The sequence below is a fragment of the Dendrobium catenatum genome, unplaced genomic scaffold (assembly GCF_001605985.2).
Source record: "Dendrobium catenatum unplaced genomic scaffold, ASM160598v2 fragScaff_scaffold_858, whole genome shotgun sequence".
In the NCBI taxonomy this organism is placed as follows: Eukaryota; Viridiplantae; Streptophyta; class Magnoliopsida; order Asparagales; family Orchidaceae; genus Dendrobium; species Dendrobium catenatum.
In genome coordinates this window covers 362,301-380,539 of record NW_021319320.1, presented here as the reverse complement: position 1 = coordinate 380,539, position 18,239 = coordinate 362,301, and the positions used below count along the sequence as shown (strand labels likewise).

General features: G+C 36.3%; 1 protein-coding gene across 1 annotated transcript; it reads left to right on the top strand.

Annotated features, from left to right (window-relative positions):
• The first annotated feature begins 3,498 nt into the window (after positions 1-3,498).
• On the top strand, positions 3,499-17,319 carry LOC110099588 (cysteine proteinase inhibitor 12). The gene is made up of 4 exons (XM_020826789.2): positions 3,499-3,668; positions 3,819-4,044; positions 16,768-16,913; positions 16,994-17,319. Exons 1-4 carry the CDS (start codon positions 3,567-3,569, stop codon positions 17,126-17,128), a joined length of 609 nt encoding a protein of 202 aa, XP_020682448.1. The 5' UTR covers positions 3,499-3,566; the 3' UTR covers positions 17,129-17,319.
• Positions 17,320-18,239: the final 920 nt, after the last annotated feature.

Below are 18,239 nucleotides of genomic sequence, written 5' to 3'. Positions count from 1 at the left end.
CTGCACTCACACACAATTTACTATCTGTCTCCAAATTAACCAAGGACAACTCTATCTCTATAACCTTTGATGATAATGGTTTCAAAATTAAGGATATCCAGGACCATCAACCTCTCCTTCGTGGTCGTCTACATAACGAGATCTACAAACTCCAAGCTGCTCCAGCTCCGTCGGCCACTGATTTCCAAACAACTACCACGACCTCGTCCACCTGGCATGCTCGCCTCGACCATCACAAAAATAGAGTCTTTAATTCTTTAGTTCCCTGCATCTCTAGCTTTTCTCGGGTTCCTTCTGATTTTTACTGTGAACCTTATAAAATGGTGAAAAGCCACAAACAATCATTTAATAAAAGTGTGACTTTTTCATCCCAACCGTTTGAACTCATTCATTCCGATGTCTGAGGTCCGACCAATCAATCATCGATAAACGGCTTTCGCTACTATGTAGCCTTTATCGACGATTATACTCGGTTTACCTGGATTTACTTCATGCATCATAAACATGAGAATTTTGCAAAATTTAAAACATTATGCAGCTTTATTCACAATCATTTCTCTGCTACACCTCAACATCTCATGACTGACGGTGGAGGAGAATACATGAGCAAGGAATTTACTACCTATCTCAACAACCACGGCATTCAGCACCAACTTAGCTGTCCTCATACACCTGAATAGAATGGGCTCTCTGAACGGAAACACAGACACATTTTGGAACTCACCCGCACTCTGCTGATCGTGTCCAGCCACCCGGATCAGTTCTAGGCAGATGCCGTGTCCACGGCCAATTATCTTATCAATCGGCTCCTCTCCCCGATCGCATCTCTGTATATTCATAGGATACTCACCAAACTACAAGGGATACAAATGCTATGACATGAACACTCACAAGGTTCATATATCTCGGCACGTTGATTTCCAAGAACACGTCTTCCCGCTCTCTCAACTGCCCGCCAGCATTTCAAGCACCAACAATACTGATTCTCACCTCATCAACCCTCACCTTTTTGTTCATGTCTCTACCACAACACCATCAACAATGATACCCCCTATTCTGCAAATGATCTCAACTCAGCCCACACCAATAGATATATCAACCTCTGGTTCGACCGAACTGATTTCTGCTCCCGTCTCAACCACGGCTCCTACTACCCATCCTATGCAGACACGATCTAAATCAAGAATCTAAAAACCTCATTAGATCCTCTCTCTGCACAGCAACACTGACAACACATCTACACCAGTCACGTATACTCAAGCATCCAAAGTAAAGCACTGGAAAGAAGCTATGGCTAAGGAGTTTCAAGCTCTAATAAAATAGAGGACATGGACTCTCGTTCCTAGACCCACCAACAGACGTGTACTCGAATGTAAATGGACATACAAGACGAAGCTCAAGCCCTCCGGTCAAGTCGACCGTTACAAGGCAAGGCTAGTGGCTCTCGACTACGAACAAATCCTAGGTGACAATTACACTGAAACTTTCAGTCCAGTAGCCCGAATGACCACCATAAGAATGCTCCTCACCTTGGCCGTCAACCGTAACTGGCCAATCCAATAGTTGGATGTCTCCAACGCTTTCCTCCATGGCGATTTACCTGACGACGTCTACATGACCCATCCACGGGGCTTCGAAGATTTGGCTCAACCGGACGCTGTCTACAAGCTCCACAAGTCACTATACGGGCTCAAGCAAGCCCCCAGACAATGGTTTCAGAAAATCACAGATTTTTTTCTTCGATCGCACAGTTTCAGGTTTAGCCGCTCTGATCCTTCCATGCTCCTTTACAATAATAATCAAACTTTCATATGTATCTTACTTTACGTCGATGACATTCTCATTACAGGTAACAATCCGACGCACATCAAGAAACTTCTCAGTCATCTGCACTCTCAATTCGCACTCAAACAGTTGGGGCAGATCAATCTGTTTCTTGGGATACAAATCAGCCGCAATGCCTTAGGCTTCTTCCTTCATCAAGAATATTATGCATCCAAGCTCCTACAAGAAGCGGGCTTCACGGACAACAAGCCTTGTCCAACTCCGGCCACTCCAGCCGCTCGACATCAACAGCAACCAGACGAACCATTCCATTATCCGACGCTGTACATACGACTTGTAGGCTCTCTCCAGTACCTATCGATCACCCGCCCGGATATTGCTTACGCCACCAGTCAGGTTTGTCAAGATATGTAGTGTCCAACCACCGCCAACTTCTCATAGCTCAAACGCATATTGCGTTACATCAAAGGAACTCAGTCTTTTGGGCTACCAATCATTCCAGGTGACACCACAATCCAATCCTACGCAGATGCAGACTGGGCGGTTGATACCTCCGATCGCAAGTCCATTTCAGGCCACTGCACATTCATGGGCTCGAATCTAATCTCTTGGTCAGTCAAGAAACAGGTTACTGTCGCCAAATCTTCCAACGAAGCTGAATATCGAGCTCTGTCTGCAGCCACGTCGGAGGTCATCTGGCTTCGACGCCTAGCTTCGGAGCTCCAGTTAGCACATCTCTCTCCTACTGTCATTCAATGTGACAATGCCTCAGCGATTGACATTGCTAAAAATCCTGTCTTCCATGCCCGAACGAAGCATATCGAAATCGATTACCAGTTCATACGGCAACACATCACGTTTGACAACGTTCAAGTTCAGCACATTTCTTCTCACGATCAAATTGCTGATATCTTAACTAAACCTTTTGGCTATTCCCGCTTTGAGCTTCTTCGTTCCAAATTAACTGTTCATTCACAGAACGTTTAATTTGAGGGAAGATATTAAAATAAGGATTAGTTTAAGCTAAACTTGTACCTGAAGCATTTTATTATTTGCTCTTCCACCTATATAAACCCTGCACTATTACATAATTTGAATATACTATTTTCCCTCTAAATTTCTCTGACTGCTCGATATTTTTCCTCTGCCGTCTCCCTCTCTGTTTCCCTTTCATATATATATATATATCTTATAATTATGAAAGTCATTAAAAATATTTTAAATTCATTATACTATTTTCTTCATGCAAATTAAATGACCCCAAAATATTAATACTATATTTCTTTTAAAAATAAACTAAAATAATTTACATTAAATTTATTTTTCTTTTTTTTAAATCCAATAAAATCCATATTTGAAATACTTTTCAGTCATTTGAATTCCAATCCCGCATGTCACAGAGTCACAAAAATTATTAGGTGCGAAGTACAGACGGGGAGAACCGTCCGCACAATCATTGGGTACTTAACGGTACCATCACTCGATACCGCTGGATAGCGCTAGGTACCCAGTACTTATGCATACTCTGCACCTAATTATTTTTTCATGGCCGCAGCCCCTAAACATTTATCCTACAAAGTCAAATACCAGAAAAAAGAAAAAATGACATCAAATCGAAAGAAATAGAAGTAGCATGACATCTGTCGAGCACGTGGCAGAAGATCGAGCAGCCCAGTTTCCTCCAGTATAAGAGATATATAAGAGGAGCGTCGCAGAGTTCATTCTGAAATCGGGGTTTTCTTCTCTTCGACGCTGTTTGTTCTCTTGCTTAAGGAGCAGCGATGGCAATCGTTGGAGGACCTCGTGATGTGAACCTTAATCAGAACAGCGCAGAGATCGAGGAGTATGCTCGCTTCGCCGTCGACGAGCACAACAAGAAGGAGGTCGCCGCTGTCCCCAAATCTTTTATTTCCGTGTTTGAATCCTTTCGGATGAAGCATTACTAATTCCCATTTTGGGTATTAGGGTTTTTTTCCCTAGTGGGTTTGGTGATTTTATTGTTGTTTATGTTTTATTGTGGTTATTTGTTGTAGAATGCGCTGCTTGAGTTCGTTCGTCTGCTGAAGGCTAAGGAGCAGGTGGTGGCGGGAACACTGCACCATCTGACACTGGAGGCGATCGACGCCGGGAAGAAGAAGATTTACGAGGCGAAGGTGTGGGTCAAGCCATGGCTGAACCACAAGGAGCTGCAGGAGTTCAAGCATGCTGGAGATGGAGGGTCTGCAAGCTTTACTACTGCTGACCTTGGTGCAAAAAGAGGTAATGATCAGAACTTATTTTTAGTTTCTCTAGTGTCAATTTTCCGATGGTTACTTGTAACTGCTTCTGCTCTTCTTAGAAAGTAGAAAATATTTGGGAACTGATTGTCGATTCTGTTGAAGGTAATTAGCTCTGTGCCTATAGGTTGATCCAATGGCTAGTTCCAGGGGCCCTCCGTGTTGGAAAACATAATCTCTTGAATTCACCATTGTACTTTTTTGTGAGGTCTTTTTTGTCCTTAATTTGTATCTCTAATGTTCTCCGTAGGATGACTACCGTGTTGCATTATATAATACTAATTGAATATGATTTTATTATAATCATGAATTTTGTCATATAATCATGTCATGATCAACCCTAACCTTTTCTCACAATGTGAGGGTGATCTGAGATGGAGATGTGACAATCTTCATAGGAACTAGATTGGCTGAAACATTCCTTGCCAGCATTTATTTCTCCTCTAACGAATTTACCCCGAAGTCTAGTACTCTTAAACAATCTTGAAATGTTCTTACATTTGAGTTATTGGAGCCTTCTATTGCTAATTGGTCATCGAGTACAATTGCTTGGAAACAATGAATATGGACTAAGGTAAGAACCATAGTTTAAGGTTCAAATTTCAAAATTCAAATATTTTCACCTGAAGGTATAACTTGTGTCATAATATTGCTACATTTTTTGAAATTCATGATCTCTACTGAATGACCGCATAACATGCTTTTCAAGGCATCTCAAGCAAATAAGGTGGTTACTGTTTCATCATTGTGGTCTTTTTTAACTTAGTGAAAGAGCTAAAGGAATCAAGGACCTATGTGCATTCATCTCTTCTTATGGTAGGTGCACAAAGTCAACTCAAACTCAAGGCAAGTTGCATAGATTTATATAATTAAACTGTTTTGAACTAAATGAAAACTACAAATTGCCAACATCAAGTTCTCAATACTGTTTAATGGAAGTCATTCATGACAATTCACGCAAACAATGGCAAAAAAAAAAAAGTTTTCTATCGAACAAGGTAAGACAGTTAAAATTTGTATTTATGAGACTTAACTAATAAACATGTCTAAATAGCTATATACTCCTAGGTGTACTTGACAATTGTTTGAATTACAATACTCTCTTGAATCTTCTTGAAGGACTTTTTCACAAAACATGTTTGTTCAGAGCTCACCTTTATGATTTCCATAAAAATAGGTCACCACAATTGGATGAAAACCAATTTGCTAGTCATTTTTGTAGTGTCACTATGGCTTTTGCATATAAATAAGTGGTCAAGCATCTGACAAAGGGCACGTGATTAAGATGATCTCTCTCTCTCTCTCTCTCTCTCTCTCTCTCTCATTTGAATTCGTGTAATCCTTCAATTCACCTTCTTCGTGAAGCGGTTTGACTGAGTTCTTGTAAATGATTCATCTAATGGAACACATATACTTGACCACTTCCTTGTTTCCTTCTATGTAGCCCTATTTATATTGTATAACCAATTCTATTGTGCTGGTGACTCCTTTGCTTCTCTATAAATGTCTTTAATTTGTTAAAAGTATCTAAACCTTTATATTTTCCTTTTAGAAAGCAGACCCAAGTCAATCTTGAATTATCATCCATAATTATGAGAAAGGATATGCTTTGATGAAGGGATTAAGTTTTCATTTTGCCAAATATATGTGTATGCACAAACTCCAATGTTGCTTTAGCTCTTCAAGCTCTTTCTTTTGGGAATGTCATGCATTTTTTCTCACAACACAAATTCACATGCGTTTACACATGTAAAAACTTTTGGAATCCCTCGCACCATCTATTTCTCCTTTCACAAAAATTTAGATGACAATACCTTGTAGGTCATAATCATGTTTGTTCCATAGCTCAACTTTCAGAGCCATATGTAGAGGAGTCATTAACACCCAATATTAAAATATCTATTTCTTTCTATTTTTTAGTTTCCTATCATTTGATTTTTGTTGTTAAAATGCTTGTGAGCCTTTTATTTGAAAAATGAAAAGTAGATATCCAGTTTGAACTAACCATCTAAAAGATAGAATAGTTCTTATATGCTGCATGCATTTCTTATTCTTTTGTGCAACTTTTTCCGTTCCCTTTGAACGTAGCAATACTTTTTTTCCCATCCTATCTTTACATGCAATTTTTATATCTATATTTTGAAGAATACTAGCATTTCCATTACAGTTATCAGATTATTCTCAACCATTTTGTAAAAAACTAAATATTCTTCGTTTCATATTATGGCGTTTGTCATGCATAAAATCTATTTGTGCCCCACTGCTTCTAAAAGTTGTCTTGGATATTATTAATTCTTCCATATGGAAGTCTTTTCTAAATTCCCAGTTCTCTTGCAATGAAAACATTAGGATTTTCCTCATGATCTACTGAAATATTTTATGATTTGTCTTACAAATTTTATGTAGGGGTCTAATGTGAGTTGATTTCATATTTTTGTATATGATGAGTTTTTATTTCAGAGTTGTAGTTTATTTTCCTCTTCGAAGCAGCGATTAAGGTGGGGAGTAAGACTTATCATCTATAAATGGTGTTTCCCTCTAAATTATTTCACGATGATCATCTTCAATTATCTTTTTCATAGATGAAATATTTTATAAATTTTTTACTGTTTGATGAAATTTTGTTTGGTGTCCTTTGTCTACTTGATAAAGTTGTTACCTTAGACTTATGATATTTTTGAAAATTGTCACCCTTGAAGAAGACATCTGTATATGTGATTTCGGGAATTAATTCAACCGAACTATTCATTGGTTGTTGAAGAGTTTTTTCCCTTGCCTTTGGAAATGAGAAATTGGTGTTGTGGACGTTCTTTTGTAGATATAAATATGAAGGAGAAACAATTCTGTTAGACCGGTCCAGCCGGTTCACACGGGACCGGCCCAGGCGGAACAGAGGTGGAAGTTCCGCCTCTCCTGTACGTGTTGAACGCACGCCCTAGTCCAAGGGAGTTGTTTAGGAAGGATTATTGAGGGAGTTAGGAGGGATATTTGAATGTAGGGATTGTTTAGAGATTTCCTTTTGGATTGTATGCATTAAATAATTTGTTTTCCTAGGGTTAGGGCATCTTGAATTTGGCTGAAATTTGAGATCTCTTAGGTTTAAGTTTTTGGGCTCTAGCGGCGTCTAGAGATTTAGAAGAGATAGATCCTCCTCTCGAATAGAGGATTAATTGTATCTTGTTGTTTTTCTTTCATTAGTTTAACGGTTGAAGCTATTATTTGCAAAGGATTGCTCTCAAGTGGCTACTTGGAGTGTTAAATGAGGTATATTTATCATTCACTATTTTAGCTTTCCTTATTTTTTTCTTGTATTTCTTTGTAAAAATTAAAAATTCTTTTGTATGAAAAGTAAAGTGGCTTATTCAATTTTTTTTAGAATGGTTAGGTGCTCTTGGTTATCCAACTTGAAAATAAAAATTGTAGAATTTGCTCGAAGTATTTTGGATAATGAAATGAGCTTAATTTCTTAAAGATTTTGGAAACCATTAAACTGGGAGAACAAGAGGTTCATAGTTTAACGGTTTAACCGAGGTTAATTGGATGATACAATAAATATTTTAAATTATTTTATATGATTGAAATTTCATAATAATGATGCAAAAATGACATTTTCACAAATATAATATGTAATATTCTAAATCAAAATATTTTACCATTAAATATTTGAATATATTTCTAAATTAGTATTTCTATACATGATGTTTAGATTAGTTATAAGATATTCAACTTCAAATAACGACAATATTTAAAAGTTGAGAAAAATTCAAATTGGAGATTGGTAAATTTTGTTAGAACCTCTAAACTTTTTTATTATATCAATTTCATTAAAATCAATAGGTTAGAAATTGATCTATATTAGAACCGATTGGTTCATAAAAAATCAAACTGATTTAATCGTAGTTTCGAGTGGTTTTGTGCAAATTCGTTTTTTTTACTATTGAATCGGTCAAAGAACTAGTTCACGGTTGAACCAACTAGACGGGTTGATCCGATCTAATTTTTATAAATATGGTTTTTTGAAGCTTTAGCTTTGTATGTCTCATGTCTATGTATATTGTTGTGTGATTTTTATGTATAATGTTGTGTATATTTAATTAAATAATCAAAGTTGAATTCATGCGAACTCGTGTCTAATTATAAGGCGATATGTCTAGATGTCATTCTTAATCTATTCCGTGGCTAACAAGTTGAAAGGGGTCCTTCTGATGGTTTATTTTGTCTATAGCGAACATTTCATTTAGACCCGTAACATAGGTTGGCCGTGCTAGAATTTATCCTTATGTAAGTGTTATCAATATGATGAGTCTCACTTAGATGTTAGGATAAGCGTAGGGATAGATCATATGTTCATAAGGCTTTTCACTTTGCATATAGAAAATCTGGCTTGATTGTCATTGTCTTGGATGTCAACTTCGGACTTTTTGACTATTGATATTGTCTTGTTTACACTTTCGCTTAGGTTGTAATTAACATCCAAAAGTTTTGCTTGTATAATGAATTTTTAATAGATTATGACAACCTTTAGATAATTAGAAGTTCATTTAATTTGAATATGAATTCATTTCCTTTGGTTGACTGAGCTTGAAGACACCACTATTCATTTTATGTACATATTTTTTATCTATAGTGAAAATTTAGTTGTGTGGTATAGTATATTAGCTAGTCATGCTGGGATTTGTGTTTTATTTGTGGTGGCAAGTTTCACCTAGTATCATAACAACGCTACAATTGAGGACTCTTGCTTTTGAACCTTTCTTGTTCATAATGCTTGGTCTCATTTATTGACATTGCTTAGGTTGACAGCTTTGAGCTCACTAAAAATAAGCGTATTGTTGTTGAATATCCTACTAGGGTAAAATTTGCGACTCTAATGATAATGAATCATGTCATGATTATTTTATAACTTACAAAAATAATAGAGGAAACAAAAGTTTGCAAGCATTTTCGTTCATGAAATCATGCGGATAAAATATTTGCTAGTTGGGATTTGTATGATATAATATAAATAAAAACAAAAAAGTCACACAATAAAACAAACTCAAAAAATGAGATTAATTTGAACAAAATAATGGAATTCGTTAGGATGAATGTGTTAGACCGGTCCAGCAGGTCCATACGGGACAAGCTTACAAATGAAACAGGCGGAAGACACGCCGAATGCACGCCCGGGCGTGCGTGAACTGTTTAGGAAGGATTTTTGAGGGAGTTAGGAGGCAAATTTGAATGTAGGAACTGTTTAGGGATTTCCTTTTGATTTCTATGCATTAAATAGTTTGTTTTCCTAGGGTTAGGGCATCTTGAATTTGGCTGTAATTTGAGATCTATGAGGCTTAGGTTTTCTTTGGGCTCTAGCGGCGTCTAGAGATTTGGGAGAGATCGATCATCCTCTTGAATAGAGGATCAATTGTATCTTATTATTTTCTTCCGTAGTTTGTTTTGTTGCAATAAAATTACTGTTTTCACTGGTTTTCCATTTTTTTTGGAGATTTATCACTGTTTGTCCTCTCTTGATGGGATTTACTTGAAATATTCAAGTGTTACCTAACAGAATGCTCCTTTTTTTTTCCTCATAAGTGGCATCTTATCTTCAGTAACCCTGCCTGATTGAATTAAATTTAAACTTCTCATAGAACTAGAACATCTCACGGTTTTCTTTGAAGCGCTTGCAAGTTTAACTCTATTAATTACTTTTGAAGTTTGTTAGCCTCTACTCCTATGGCTTTCTAAATGTTGAAAAGTCCTCCCAGTTTGGAGGACCAGTGAAAATATGTCCAAACTTGTAGCGCTTTGAGATAAAATGAATGGACTTGGCTTTTTGTTCAAGATTTCTTTTGGCAATATCTTATTTTTGTTTAGTGAGAAGTTTGGAAGATTCGTACATGTTTGTTCAATTTTGGTTGAACCATTCAACAATTTTCTTGATGGTTGTAGTAGTTGCTTGCATCCTAGTGGATTTATAATAAATCTTTGCTTGAATGATCCCCTCATTACCTAAAGCAAATGTGAATGGAATTTCATCGATGACAGTGGAGAGGGGAGTAGTATGATATGCTCAAAGAATCAAATGCATCTCATCAGACCAAAGCCTTTTCCTATCAATAATTTCCCTCTTGTTGCTATTAATAATAGCTATGTTTATTGCTTTAGGGATTTATTTTTTTAGGAGTCATGGAAGATAATGTTAGTTCAACTTTTTATTTTGTAGAAAAAATCTGCAAGAGACGTTATTTGTGACGATTGCTACCGAGAATCTGAATTGAGAGATGATTTATAACAAAGAAACTTAAGATTTGCGTCACTGTAGCTTTGTCGAGAAGTTTTTTCTACCTGCTTAGTCAAAGAATCCATGTGTATTAAGAGAAAATGCCTTAACAAGCCATTATAGGAAGGGGTCCGATTAAACCCTATTATCCATATAGTGAATGAAAATAAATAAATAAATAAATAAGACTAATGTGAAGCATGAAGTTGATAATTATGCCGTCTCCTGGTAAACTCCTTAACGTTATGCACTGGAATAGGCCAGTAATGCTTATATTGAAGAATCCTTTTAGCAAGTCAATCCAGTGTAACGACTTACACATTCTTTTGAGTGAACTCCTGATATGACTTTTTAAGCTTAAGTACATGACAATAATCGAAAGCTTTCATCTGGAACTTCAAAATTTTCAGCAATTTAGTTGATAATCAACTGAGAATGACTATAAGCTTGTCTTTTATCTCCAATTTTGATGTAATTTGAAATTTGATGATCATTGCATTATGTTCAAATTTATTATTGGCGATAATTAAAGAGATATGATAGGAAATACTTGAATTCGCAAGTAACCCTAAGGTAATACTTGAGTTCGCAAGCAACCCTATCCCAAATTGGAGAGGAAACATCAACAAAACTCCTGTTTACAGCAGTTTAACAGCCCCAAACAGTGAAAAACGGCAAGAAATTGAGTAGGAATCTGAAGAAAATCAAGCCAATAACTTGTATTCCACTTGTAGATGAAAGAAAATAATAACCATACAAGATTCTTCAATTCAAGAGGAAGAGAACTCTCCAAAATCTCTAGTCAAGAAGACTTTATCCCAAGCCTCCAAGAAGATCCAAAAAATCAGCCCAAATTCAAGATGAAAACCTAAATCCCCCTTTCCCCCTCTTTAACTCCAATGTCCATACAAAATCCCTAAACAGCCCTTCTATTCAAATTGCCCCCCCACCCCCCCTTCCATTCAAATTTTCTCTCCAACACTTTGAATTAAACCCCATGTGGGGCCCGCCTGGAGTAAGGACCAGTCCAGCCGCCCAGGCCGGCCTAACAAGATCCTAATGACTTCTATACTCTTGAGAACACCCCCACTCTTTTATTTTCTCCAGAAGCCCCATCAAAATGCATGGTCCAGTCCAGTAAGGTTTTTCATAAACTCTAGCCGTCTTAACTTGTTCTTTTGTTAAAAAAAAATTTACAAAAAAATCTATCAGAGTTTGATCTTTCACGTAAGTTTGGTAGAAACTTGATATCATACTCACAAGCTCAATGGATGATTTCATTAACCTTCGAGACAACTTTAGCATTTGTAAAATTTGTTTCAATGGTTTGTTAGTGATAAGTTTTGATAGGATGTGCCTGGAGGTAACTACGGAATCCGTTGAAAGTGAGAAAAGCTAATGCTTAATTTGTAGAGACAAGGACGTCTCCGTTTGACTTCGTTTAGTGATTGATTACAGAGAAAATTTGAAGTCGATCCTTGTTTACTTCCCTAACCAGAATTAAACTTTTCATTGAATTATGGAGTCCTAGGCAAATCAACAAAGGTTTCCTCTGCATGGGACTATTGAGGACATGATGGTAAGTAAAATACTAATTTACTTCTTGAAATAAATTTTCACATTCAGTTGTTCAGTTGAATTATTTGCTTTTGCATAGAGCTTTGAATAATGGAGCACTTTGTTCTCCCAACTATGAGATGAAGTGGCATTGACCAACTAACTTCCTGGAAAGTCCCTTCTTTAATAGAGCAAGATGGATTTATCTTTAATAGACCAACTTGCAAATCTTGTTATGATTTTTACAATTTCATTCAGTGTGATAATATATTTTTTACAATTTCTAGATTGATATATTTTTTACAAACATTTTGTAGCATTAAGCGTTTTGTTGAATCCCCTTAGTGTTGAAAACATTTCAAGTAGATCCAAAAGCAGTTGTTATGATGAATATATTTCTAGATTTTATCTTTTCTGTGGTTTGATGATGTTTTCCATTAGGCTATCGTAAGTAACCCAACATTCTTAAGACCCAAAGACATAACAATAACATAACAATCTGGCATTGATGTTAAAATTGTTCTTTTCATCGTCATAATGCATATTGATTTGGTGCAAATTGGATAAAGCATCATGGAAGATAATTACAGGATATGGCAGAACTGAATCAACAATTATCAATGCTTGATAGTGGATAGGAATCCTTGGGGGCCTGGGGCAAGTATCATTCAGTTTCTTGAAATCCACACACATGCTATTTTCCGCCATCTTTCTACGCTATAACTCAATTTGAAACCATTTGGATAGAACGTCTCTCTAAAGCTAACTTTGAATTGCTTTTTTGCTTCTTTAATTGCTTGTTGAATTTCAACAACGAATAAATACATCTTAATAGCCAATCACATTTAAGACTACAGGCATTTCAGACAACCTACATGCACAAACATCAAGTTTATCTGATGATAAACGAGATCGGATTGAAAATTATCTTCACAAAGTAAGCTTGCGAATGAATTTCCAAAGATCTCTCTCTCTCTCTCTCTCTCTCTCTCCATTCGCCCCCTAAAAAAAAATCTCCTCGAGTTACTTAAGAATGGAAGGAACAATGGGAACAACACTATCACTTTTCCTGTCTTGTATTGGTAATTGAACTTGCATATAATTTTACATTGTTGAGTTTGTGGGTGTAAATAGTACTTGTGGTTGGTGGACGTGAGCTTTACTCATTTTGATCAATATCCTTACTAATAGGAGGAAGTGGAGAAGGAAGAGATCCAAATGTGTGTGCATTAATATATCCCATGATTGTTTTCTTTGAGTTTATTTTTTCCTGGTAATGACAGCATCAAATGAGAATGCGAAGATAAACTAACTAATTTTAAAGATTGGTAGATTGTAACACAATCAGAGTTTGAATAAACTAGAGTATTAAACCCATCTACTTTTAATATGAGAAAGAGATAATAAAAATTAAATATTAAATACAAATAACACAATGATTTTTAATGTGGTTGGATCAGTCATCAGCGTACGTCCACTATAGTGAGAGAGAGAAAGAGAAGGAGAGAGTTCTCTTGTACTATAACAAGAAGTTACAATTACAATGTCATGAATTTTTTGAGATCGAGGAAAAGAAAATGGAGAACATTTGAGAGGTTTTAGAAGGAATTTAACCTTTTTGGAAGGTTCTATGCTATGATGCACCGACACTTTTCCTCAAAGAGGCATGCAGTGTCTGACACCGTATCCGACACGACACTCACCCGACACTCCTCCGACACATGTTGGACACGTTTTTGTCCGATTAAAAAATATTAAATACAAATTGGATACACGTGTCGCGTGTCGGACACGCGTATCTTAAATATTTTATGAATTTTTTTAAATATAATTTCTTATATAACAAGATTTGAGAGGAATTTGTCAGTTTGTCGCATTTTTCCTCTGCCTTGAAAGAGAACAATCCTTGAATTGTTGTAGAACTCCATTATGTAGTCATCTGAATAATAATACATACGTTCTATTGAGATGCAATTGGTGGCTAGGAGGAGGTGATAGGAAATACTTGAGTTCGCAAGTAACCCTAATGGGAAATACTTGAGTTCGCAAGCAAACTTAACAATAATTGGTAAAAACAGCGAGAAAAACTCATGAACGTCGGTGAAAACAATCCAAAACAGTAGATTGTATTATAGGAATCAAATCAAACCAAGCATAATGCAAAGATACAATTGTTTTCCTTAAAATTTTCAAACCCTGAAATATAATTTGTTTGAAATATACATTTGACTAGCTAATCAGAGTGCGTTGTTTTTTAACAACTAAAAATGCGAATATTAATTCTTGAACTTAAACATTTTTTTCAAATTTTTTTATTCTTCTAGTGTTGCACTTATGTGTTCATACTTTTTCAATAGACTGCTATAAATATTTTCTGCTACCATTTGATCACTATTCTTTTCTCAGTAAGCTTTTATTTGAATAACCACTTAACTACAATTAAGAAATATGTATTCATCATTTCTCATTTCCTATCTTTAAATTTTCCAACTTCGTGTAGATTGGAGCCTGGTACTCATCATTCTCCTTCAAACTGTCTTTGTAAACTTTTTCACGCTTCCTTGAATTTCATTGCTACCTGTTCTTTAAAATATATTTTCCACAGTTGCTGAATGATTTATAAATAATACTTTTTGCGTTCATAATTTTATTGGCTTCGAACTTCTCCCTTTCTCGTGCAAAAAGTTTGCTTTTATTGGGCACTTGATAACTTGCAATAACAAGTAATCATAATCATTGCTATCGGACCATGATTTGCATTTTGATCTTTAAAAATTTAGGACCATCTCTACAAAAGATATTATTCTTGTAAGCCTTGGAGCTATGATGCAGCCAAAGATAGCTTTTTTATTTTTGCTTTATGTTGAATTTATTTCCTGGCTCTTTGATGGCTAATTGGGCATATAATCTTGGGCAGTTTTTTTTCCTTAATGGGCTTGGCCAATGTTGGTTGGCTGCTTTTTGATTCCCATTCAGATTTCGGTTTCTCTGTTTGCTGATTTTCCAAGCAGAATTCCTACTGGTGGCTGTTCGTTTCCCCTCATTGCTGTTTCCTAGACTAATGGTTTATCTTCTCAAGAAGTGACTTCTATTAGCTACTTGGGGCAGCATATTTATGCGGGCATTTGGACCTTTTGCCTCTATAAATAGAGTTGTTTGCTGCTGGAAAAAGAGAAGCGTGAATGGTGAAGAATTTTTTATCACTATAATCTACGGGTTTGTAATAGCTTGCGAGCTATCTTCCTTTACCTTCTTCTAGTTTTGTCTCGGTCTTCTATCTTCTTCTTCTCTCCACCGTTCCCATTTCACTTGTATCTTTCTTCTCAAAACTTTTATAAGTTGTAAGATATTATATTGTTCAGTTTAATATGAGTTTGAAGTAGACGAGTTTTAAGGTTTTATTTGTCTATCTTTTATGGAAAGGAAGTCTTTAGTTTGCAATTTTAGTATTTTTTTAGATCGCATCAAGCTAGCTATAAGGGAAATCATAGTAGCGAAGCAAACCTATTGACTCGAGACAGAGATTCCACCTTTGAACTTCTCTCTTTCTTCTGTAGAAAGCTTGCTCACATTATTCGGCTCTTGATAACCTGCAATAACAGTCCTCATAACCTTGTGATTGGAGCATGATTTGCATCTTGATCTTAAAAAATTATATCATCTCTGCAGAAGATTCAATTAGTAGAAAATGAGTAGGTGAACCTTATATTATACTTGGAGGTGTTAGAGCTGGCTATAAATGAAATCAAAGTACTAGAGCAAGCCGATGGACTTGAGCCAGTAGATTCAACCTTTGATGAAGAGGTGACATTGCTGGCCATATGTAGATAAAACGTTCTGTATCAATATGTGGCTTCGTTGACAACCAATACTTAGGTTGAGATGGGAATGTGTGAAGGGTTTCAACCTTATTTGTATGTGAGCTCCACCTTATTAATTTCTACATAATTCTAGAGGAATGCTTTATGCGTTTACTAGAAACTCATTAGTGATTATCTTTCCTACTAAGCTTCTAAAATCTTCTTAATCACCACATTTGACAACGTAGGGAAAGTGGATTACTTCTCAACATAATCTGTGAAAAGGTGATGGTGCAACGGCTTCCTTAGAAGGACATTCGCTGCAGTGACAAGAAAAGCATTTTACCATTGTACCTTGGTGTATGTTTTTTGCTGATGATATTCTTCTTGTTGATAAGACTAGAGAGGGAGTTGAAGGTAAACTTGAATTATAGAGGTCAACCTTAGAGTCTAAAGGTTTTCTCTTGAGTAGAACTAAAACTAAATATATGGAGTGTAATTTTAGTAGTGATAGATATAGTGAGGGGATTATGAATTTGGGCGATCAAGTCATTAATAAGAGTACACGTTTTAAATATCTTAAATCTATTGTTCAGAGTGATGGTGAAATTGATGGGGATATTATCAACATAATTCAAGTTGGATTGTTGAAGTGGAGGAATGCATCGGGCTTGTTTGGTGATAGAAAACCCCCCTCAAACTTAAGATAAAGGTGGTGAGTCCTGCAATGCTTTATGGTTCCAAATGTTGGCTATTAAAAGAAAAGCATAATACTAAGTTGAGTGTTGCAGAGATGAGGAAGCTCAGGTGGATGAGTGGCTTTACCCTTAGAGATATGATACGACATGAGGATATACGTGAAAAGGTTGAAGTAGCTCCAGTGGAAGATAAGATTAGAGAGAGTCGCCTTAGATGATTTTGTCACTTAAAATGGCAGCCTTCCGATAACCCGATTAGGAAAGTAGATGTATTAAATTTGACTTATGTTAAGAAATGTACAAATAGACCTAAAAAGACTTGGTTAGAAAATATGAGAAATGATCTTAAACGAGAATTTGACTTTTAACTATGTTCAATAATGTGCTAGGTGGGCATGAACCTGGATGGAGGCCCATCCCAACCCATGATCCTATTGTCCAGGAAGCAGCTAATCATGCTTTGAAGGCCATTCAAGCGAAGTCCAACTCTCTTGCTGCATACGAACTTCTCGAGATTCAAAATGCAAAAGCAGAGGTGGGCATCTGCTCTGCTTGCTTCACATCACTTTGCCCTTCGCTTAAACTGATCTTATTCTTTCTGTTTTTTTCTTAAAGGTGATTGACGATTTTGCAAAGTTGGAGTTGCTGCTTAAACTGAAGAGAGGACCAAATGAGGAGAAATATAAGGTGGAAGTGCATAAGAATTTGGAAGGAGCTTTCATACTGAATCAGATGCAGCAGGAGCAGTAGATTCTGCTGCAGGTTAGGTACCTAACCTTCTAAATAAATATTTACAGACTTATGTATTAAAAATGATATAATCAGTCGCTTTGTTTTTTTTCTGCCTAAAAATGATTCCTTTGCGTGCGTTTATGATGGAATGAAACACTAAAAGCTTTTGTTATTGCTAAAGATCATCAGCTGAATTTATCAGATTTCAATCTATAGCTTCTTCTATTTCTAATTGCAGTAAGTCATTAGCTGAAGTTCTAAGATGCTAAGGCTTCGTTTGGGATGGTTTTTGTACCACTCCTTAAAATAAATTTTTAATAAAGAATTGTATGCATCTATACATATTTCCCTTAATATCCTTCAAATCAATCTCAATGATATCCAATTATATCTTATTATGATTATAAAAATTGATTTTTTTTTTTAAATCTTAAAAATATATAACCATATAGCTTTATATTTAATGATTCTGGAGTTGTTACTGCGCCCTTTCAATAATTGTTGTCCTTCAGTACTGTTAGCTTAGCTTGAATTAGGCTGGCAACTTTATCAAAATAGAGCACCATCTTAAAAGATTTATTATTAAAAGATTAATTCGTACTGGTAATTGATACACTGATCAAGTGATCATAGATTATGAACCCTAAAACATTTAATTTAATATCTACAATGTTTATTTTTTTACTCTCTCTGCTTGCTCTGCCTCTGCCTAATCCGAATTCATTCATCGCCATCACAACTAAGCTTTCCCTTCCCTGCCTCCGCAAGCTCCAAGTCGACGCTTTTCTCGCCGGCGCCGGCGATCTCCAGCGGCTTGAACCTATAAAACCTCGCACAAAGCAGAAAATACCCAAAGTTCAAAACTTGTAATCCGGCGACCAGCCAGTAGTAATAATCCAACCTCCCCTTGTTAATATCGTTCTGCAACCAATTTCCCTGCTTCGTCTTCTTCGTCAAATTTCCGACCAATGTTACCAACAGCGTGCCGCCGTAGTTTCCCACAGACGCGGACAACCAAAACAGCGCCGCCGCCGTGCTCCTCATGCTCTCCGGGGCTTGATCGTATAAAAACTCCATGTGGCCGACGGAAGAGAAGCCGTCCGCCACTCCGTGCACCGCGTACTGCGGC

Bases quoted from the DNA above. Each gene is read 5' to 3' on its own strand.
- LOC110099588 (XM_020826789.2), top strand. From the start codon at position 3,567: ATGGCAATCGTTGGAGGACCTCGTGATGTGAACCTTAATCAGAACAGC. The intron at 3,669-3,818 runs GTCGCCGCTGTC...TATTTGTTGTAG, and splicing joins ACGAGCACAACAAGAAGGAG to AATGCGCTGCTTGAGTTCGT. The intron at 4,045-16,767 runs GTAATGATCAGA...ATAATGTGCTAG, and splicing joins TGACCTTGGTGCAAAAAGAG to GTGGGCATGAACCTGGATGG.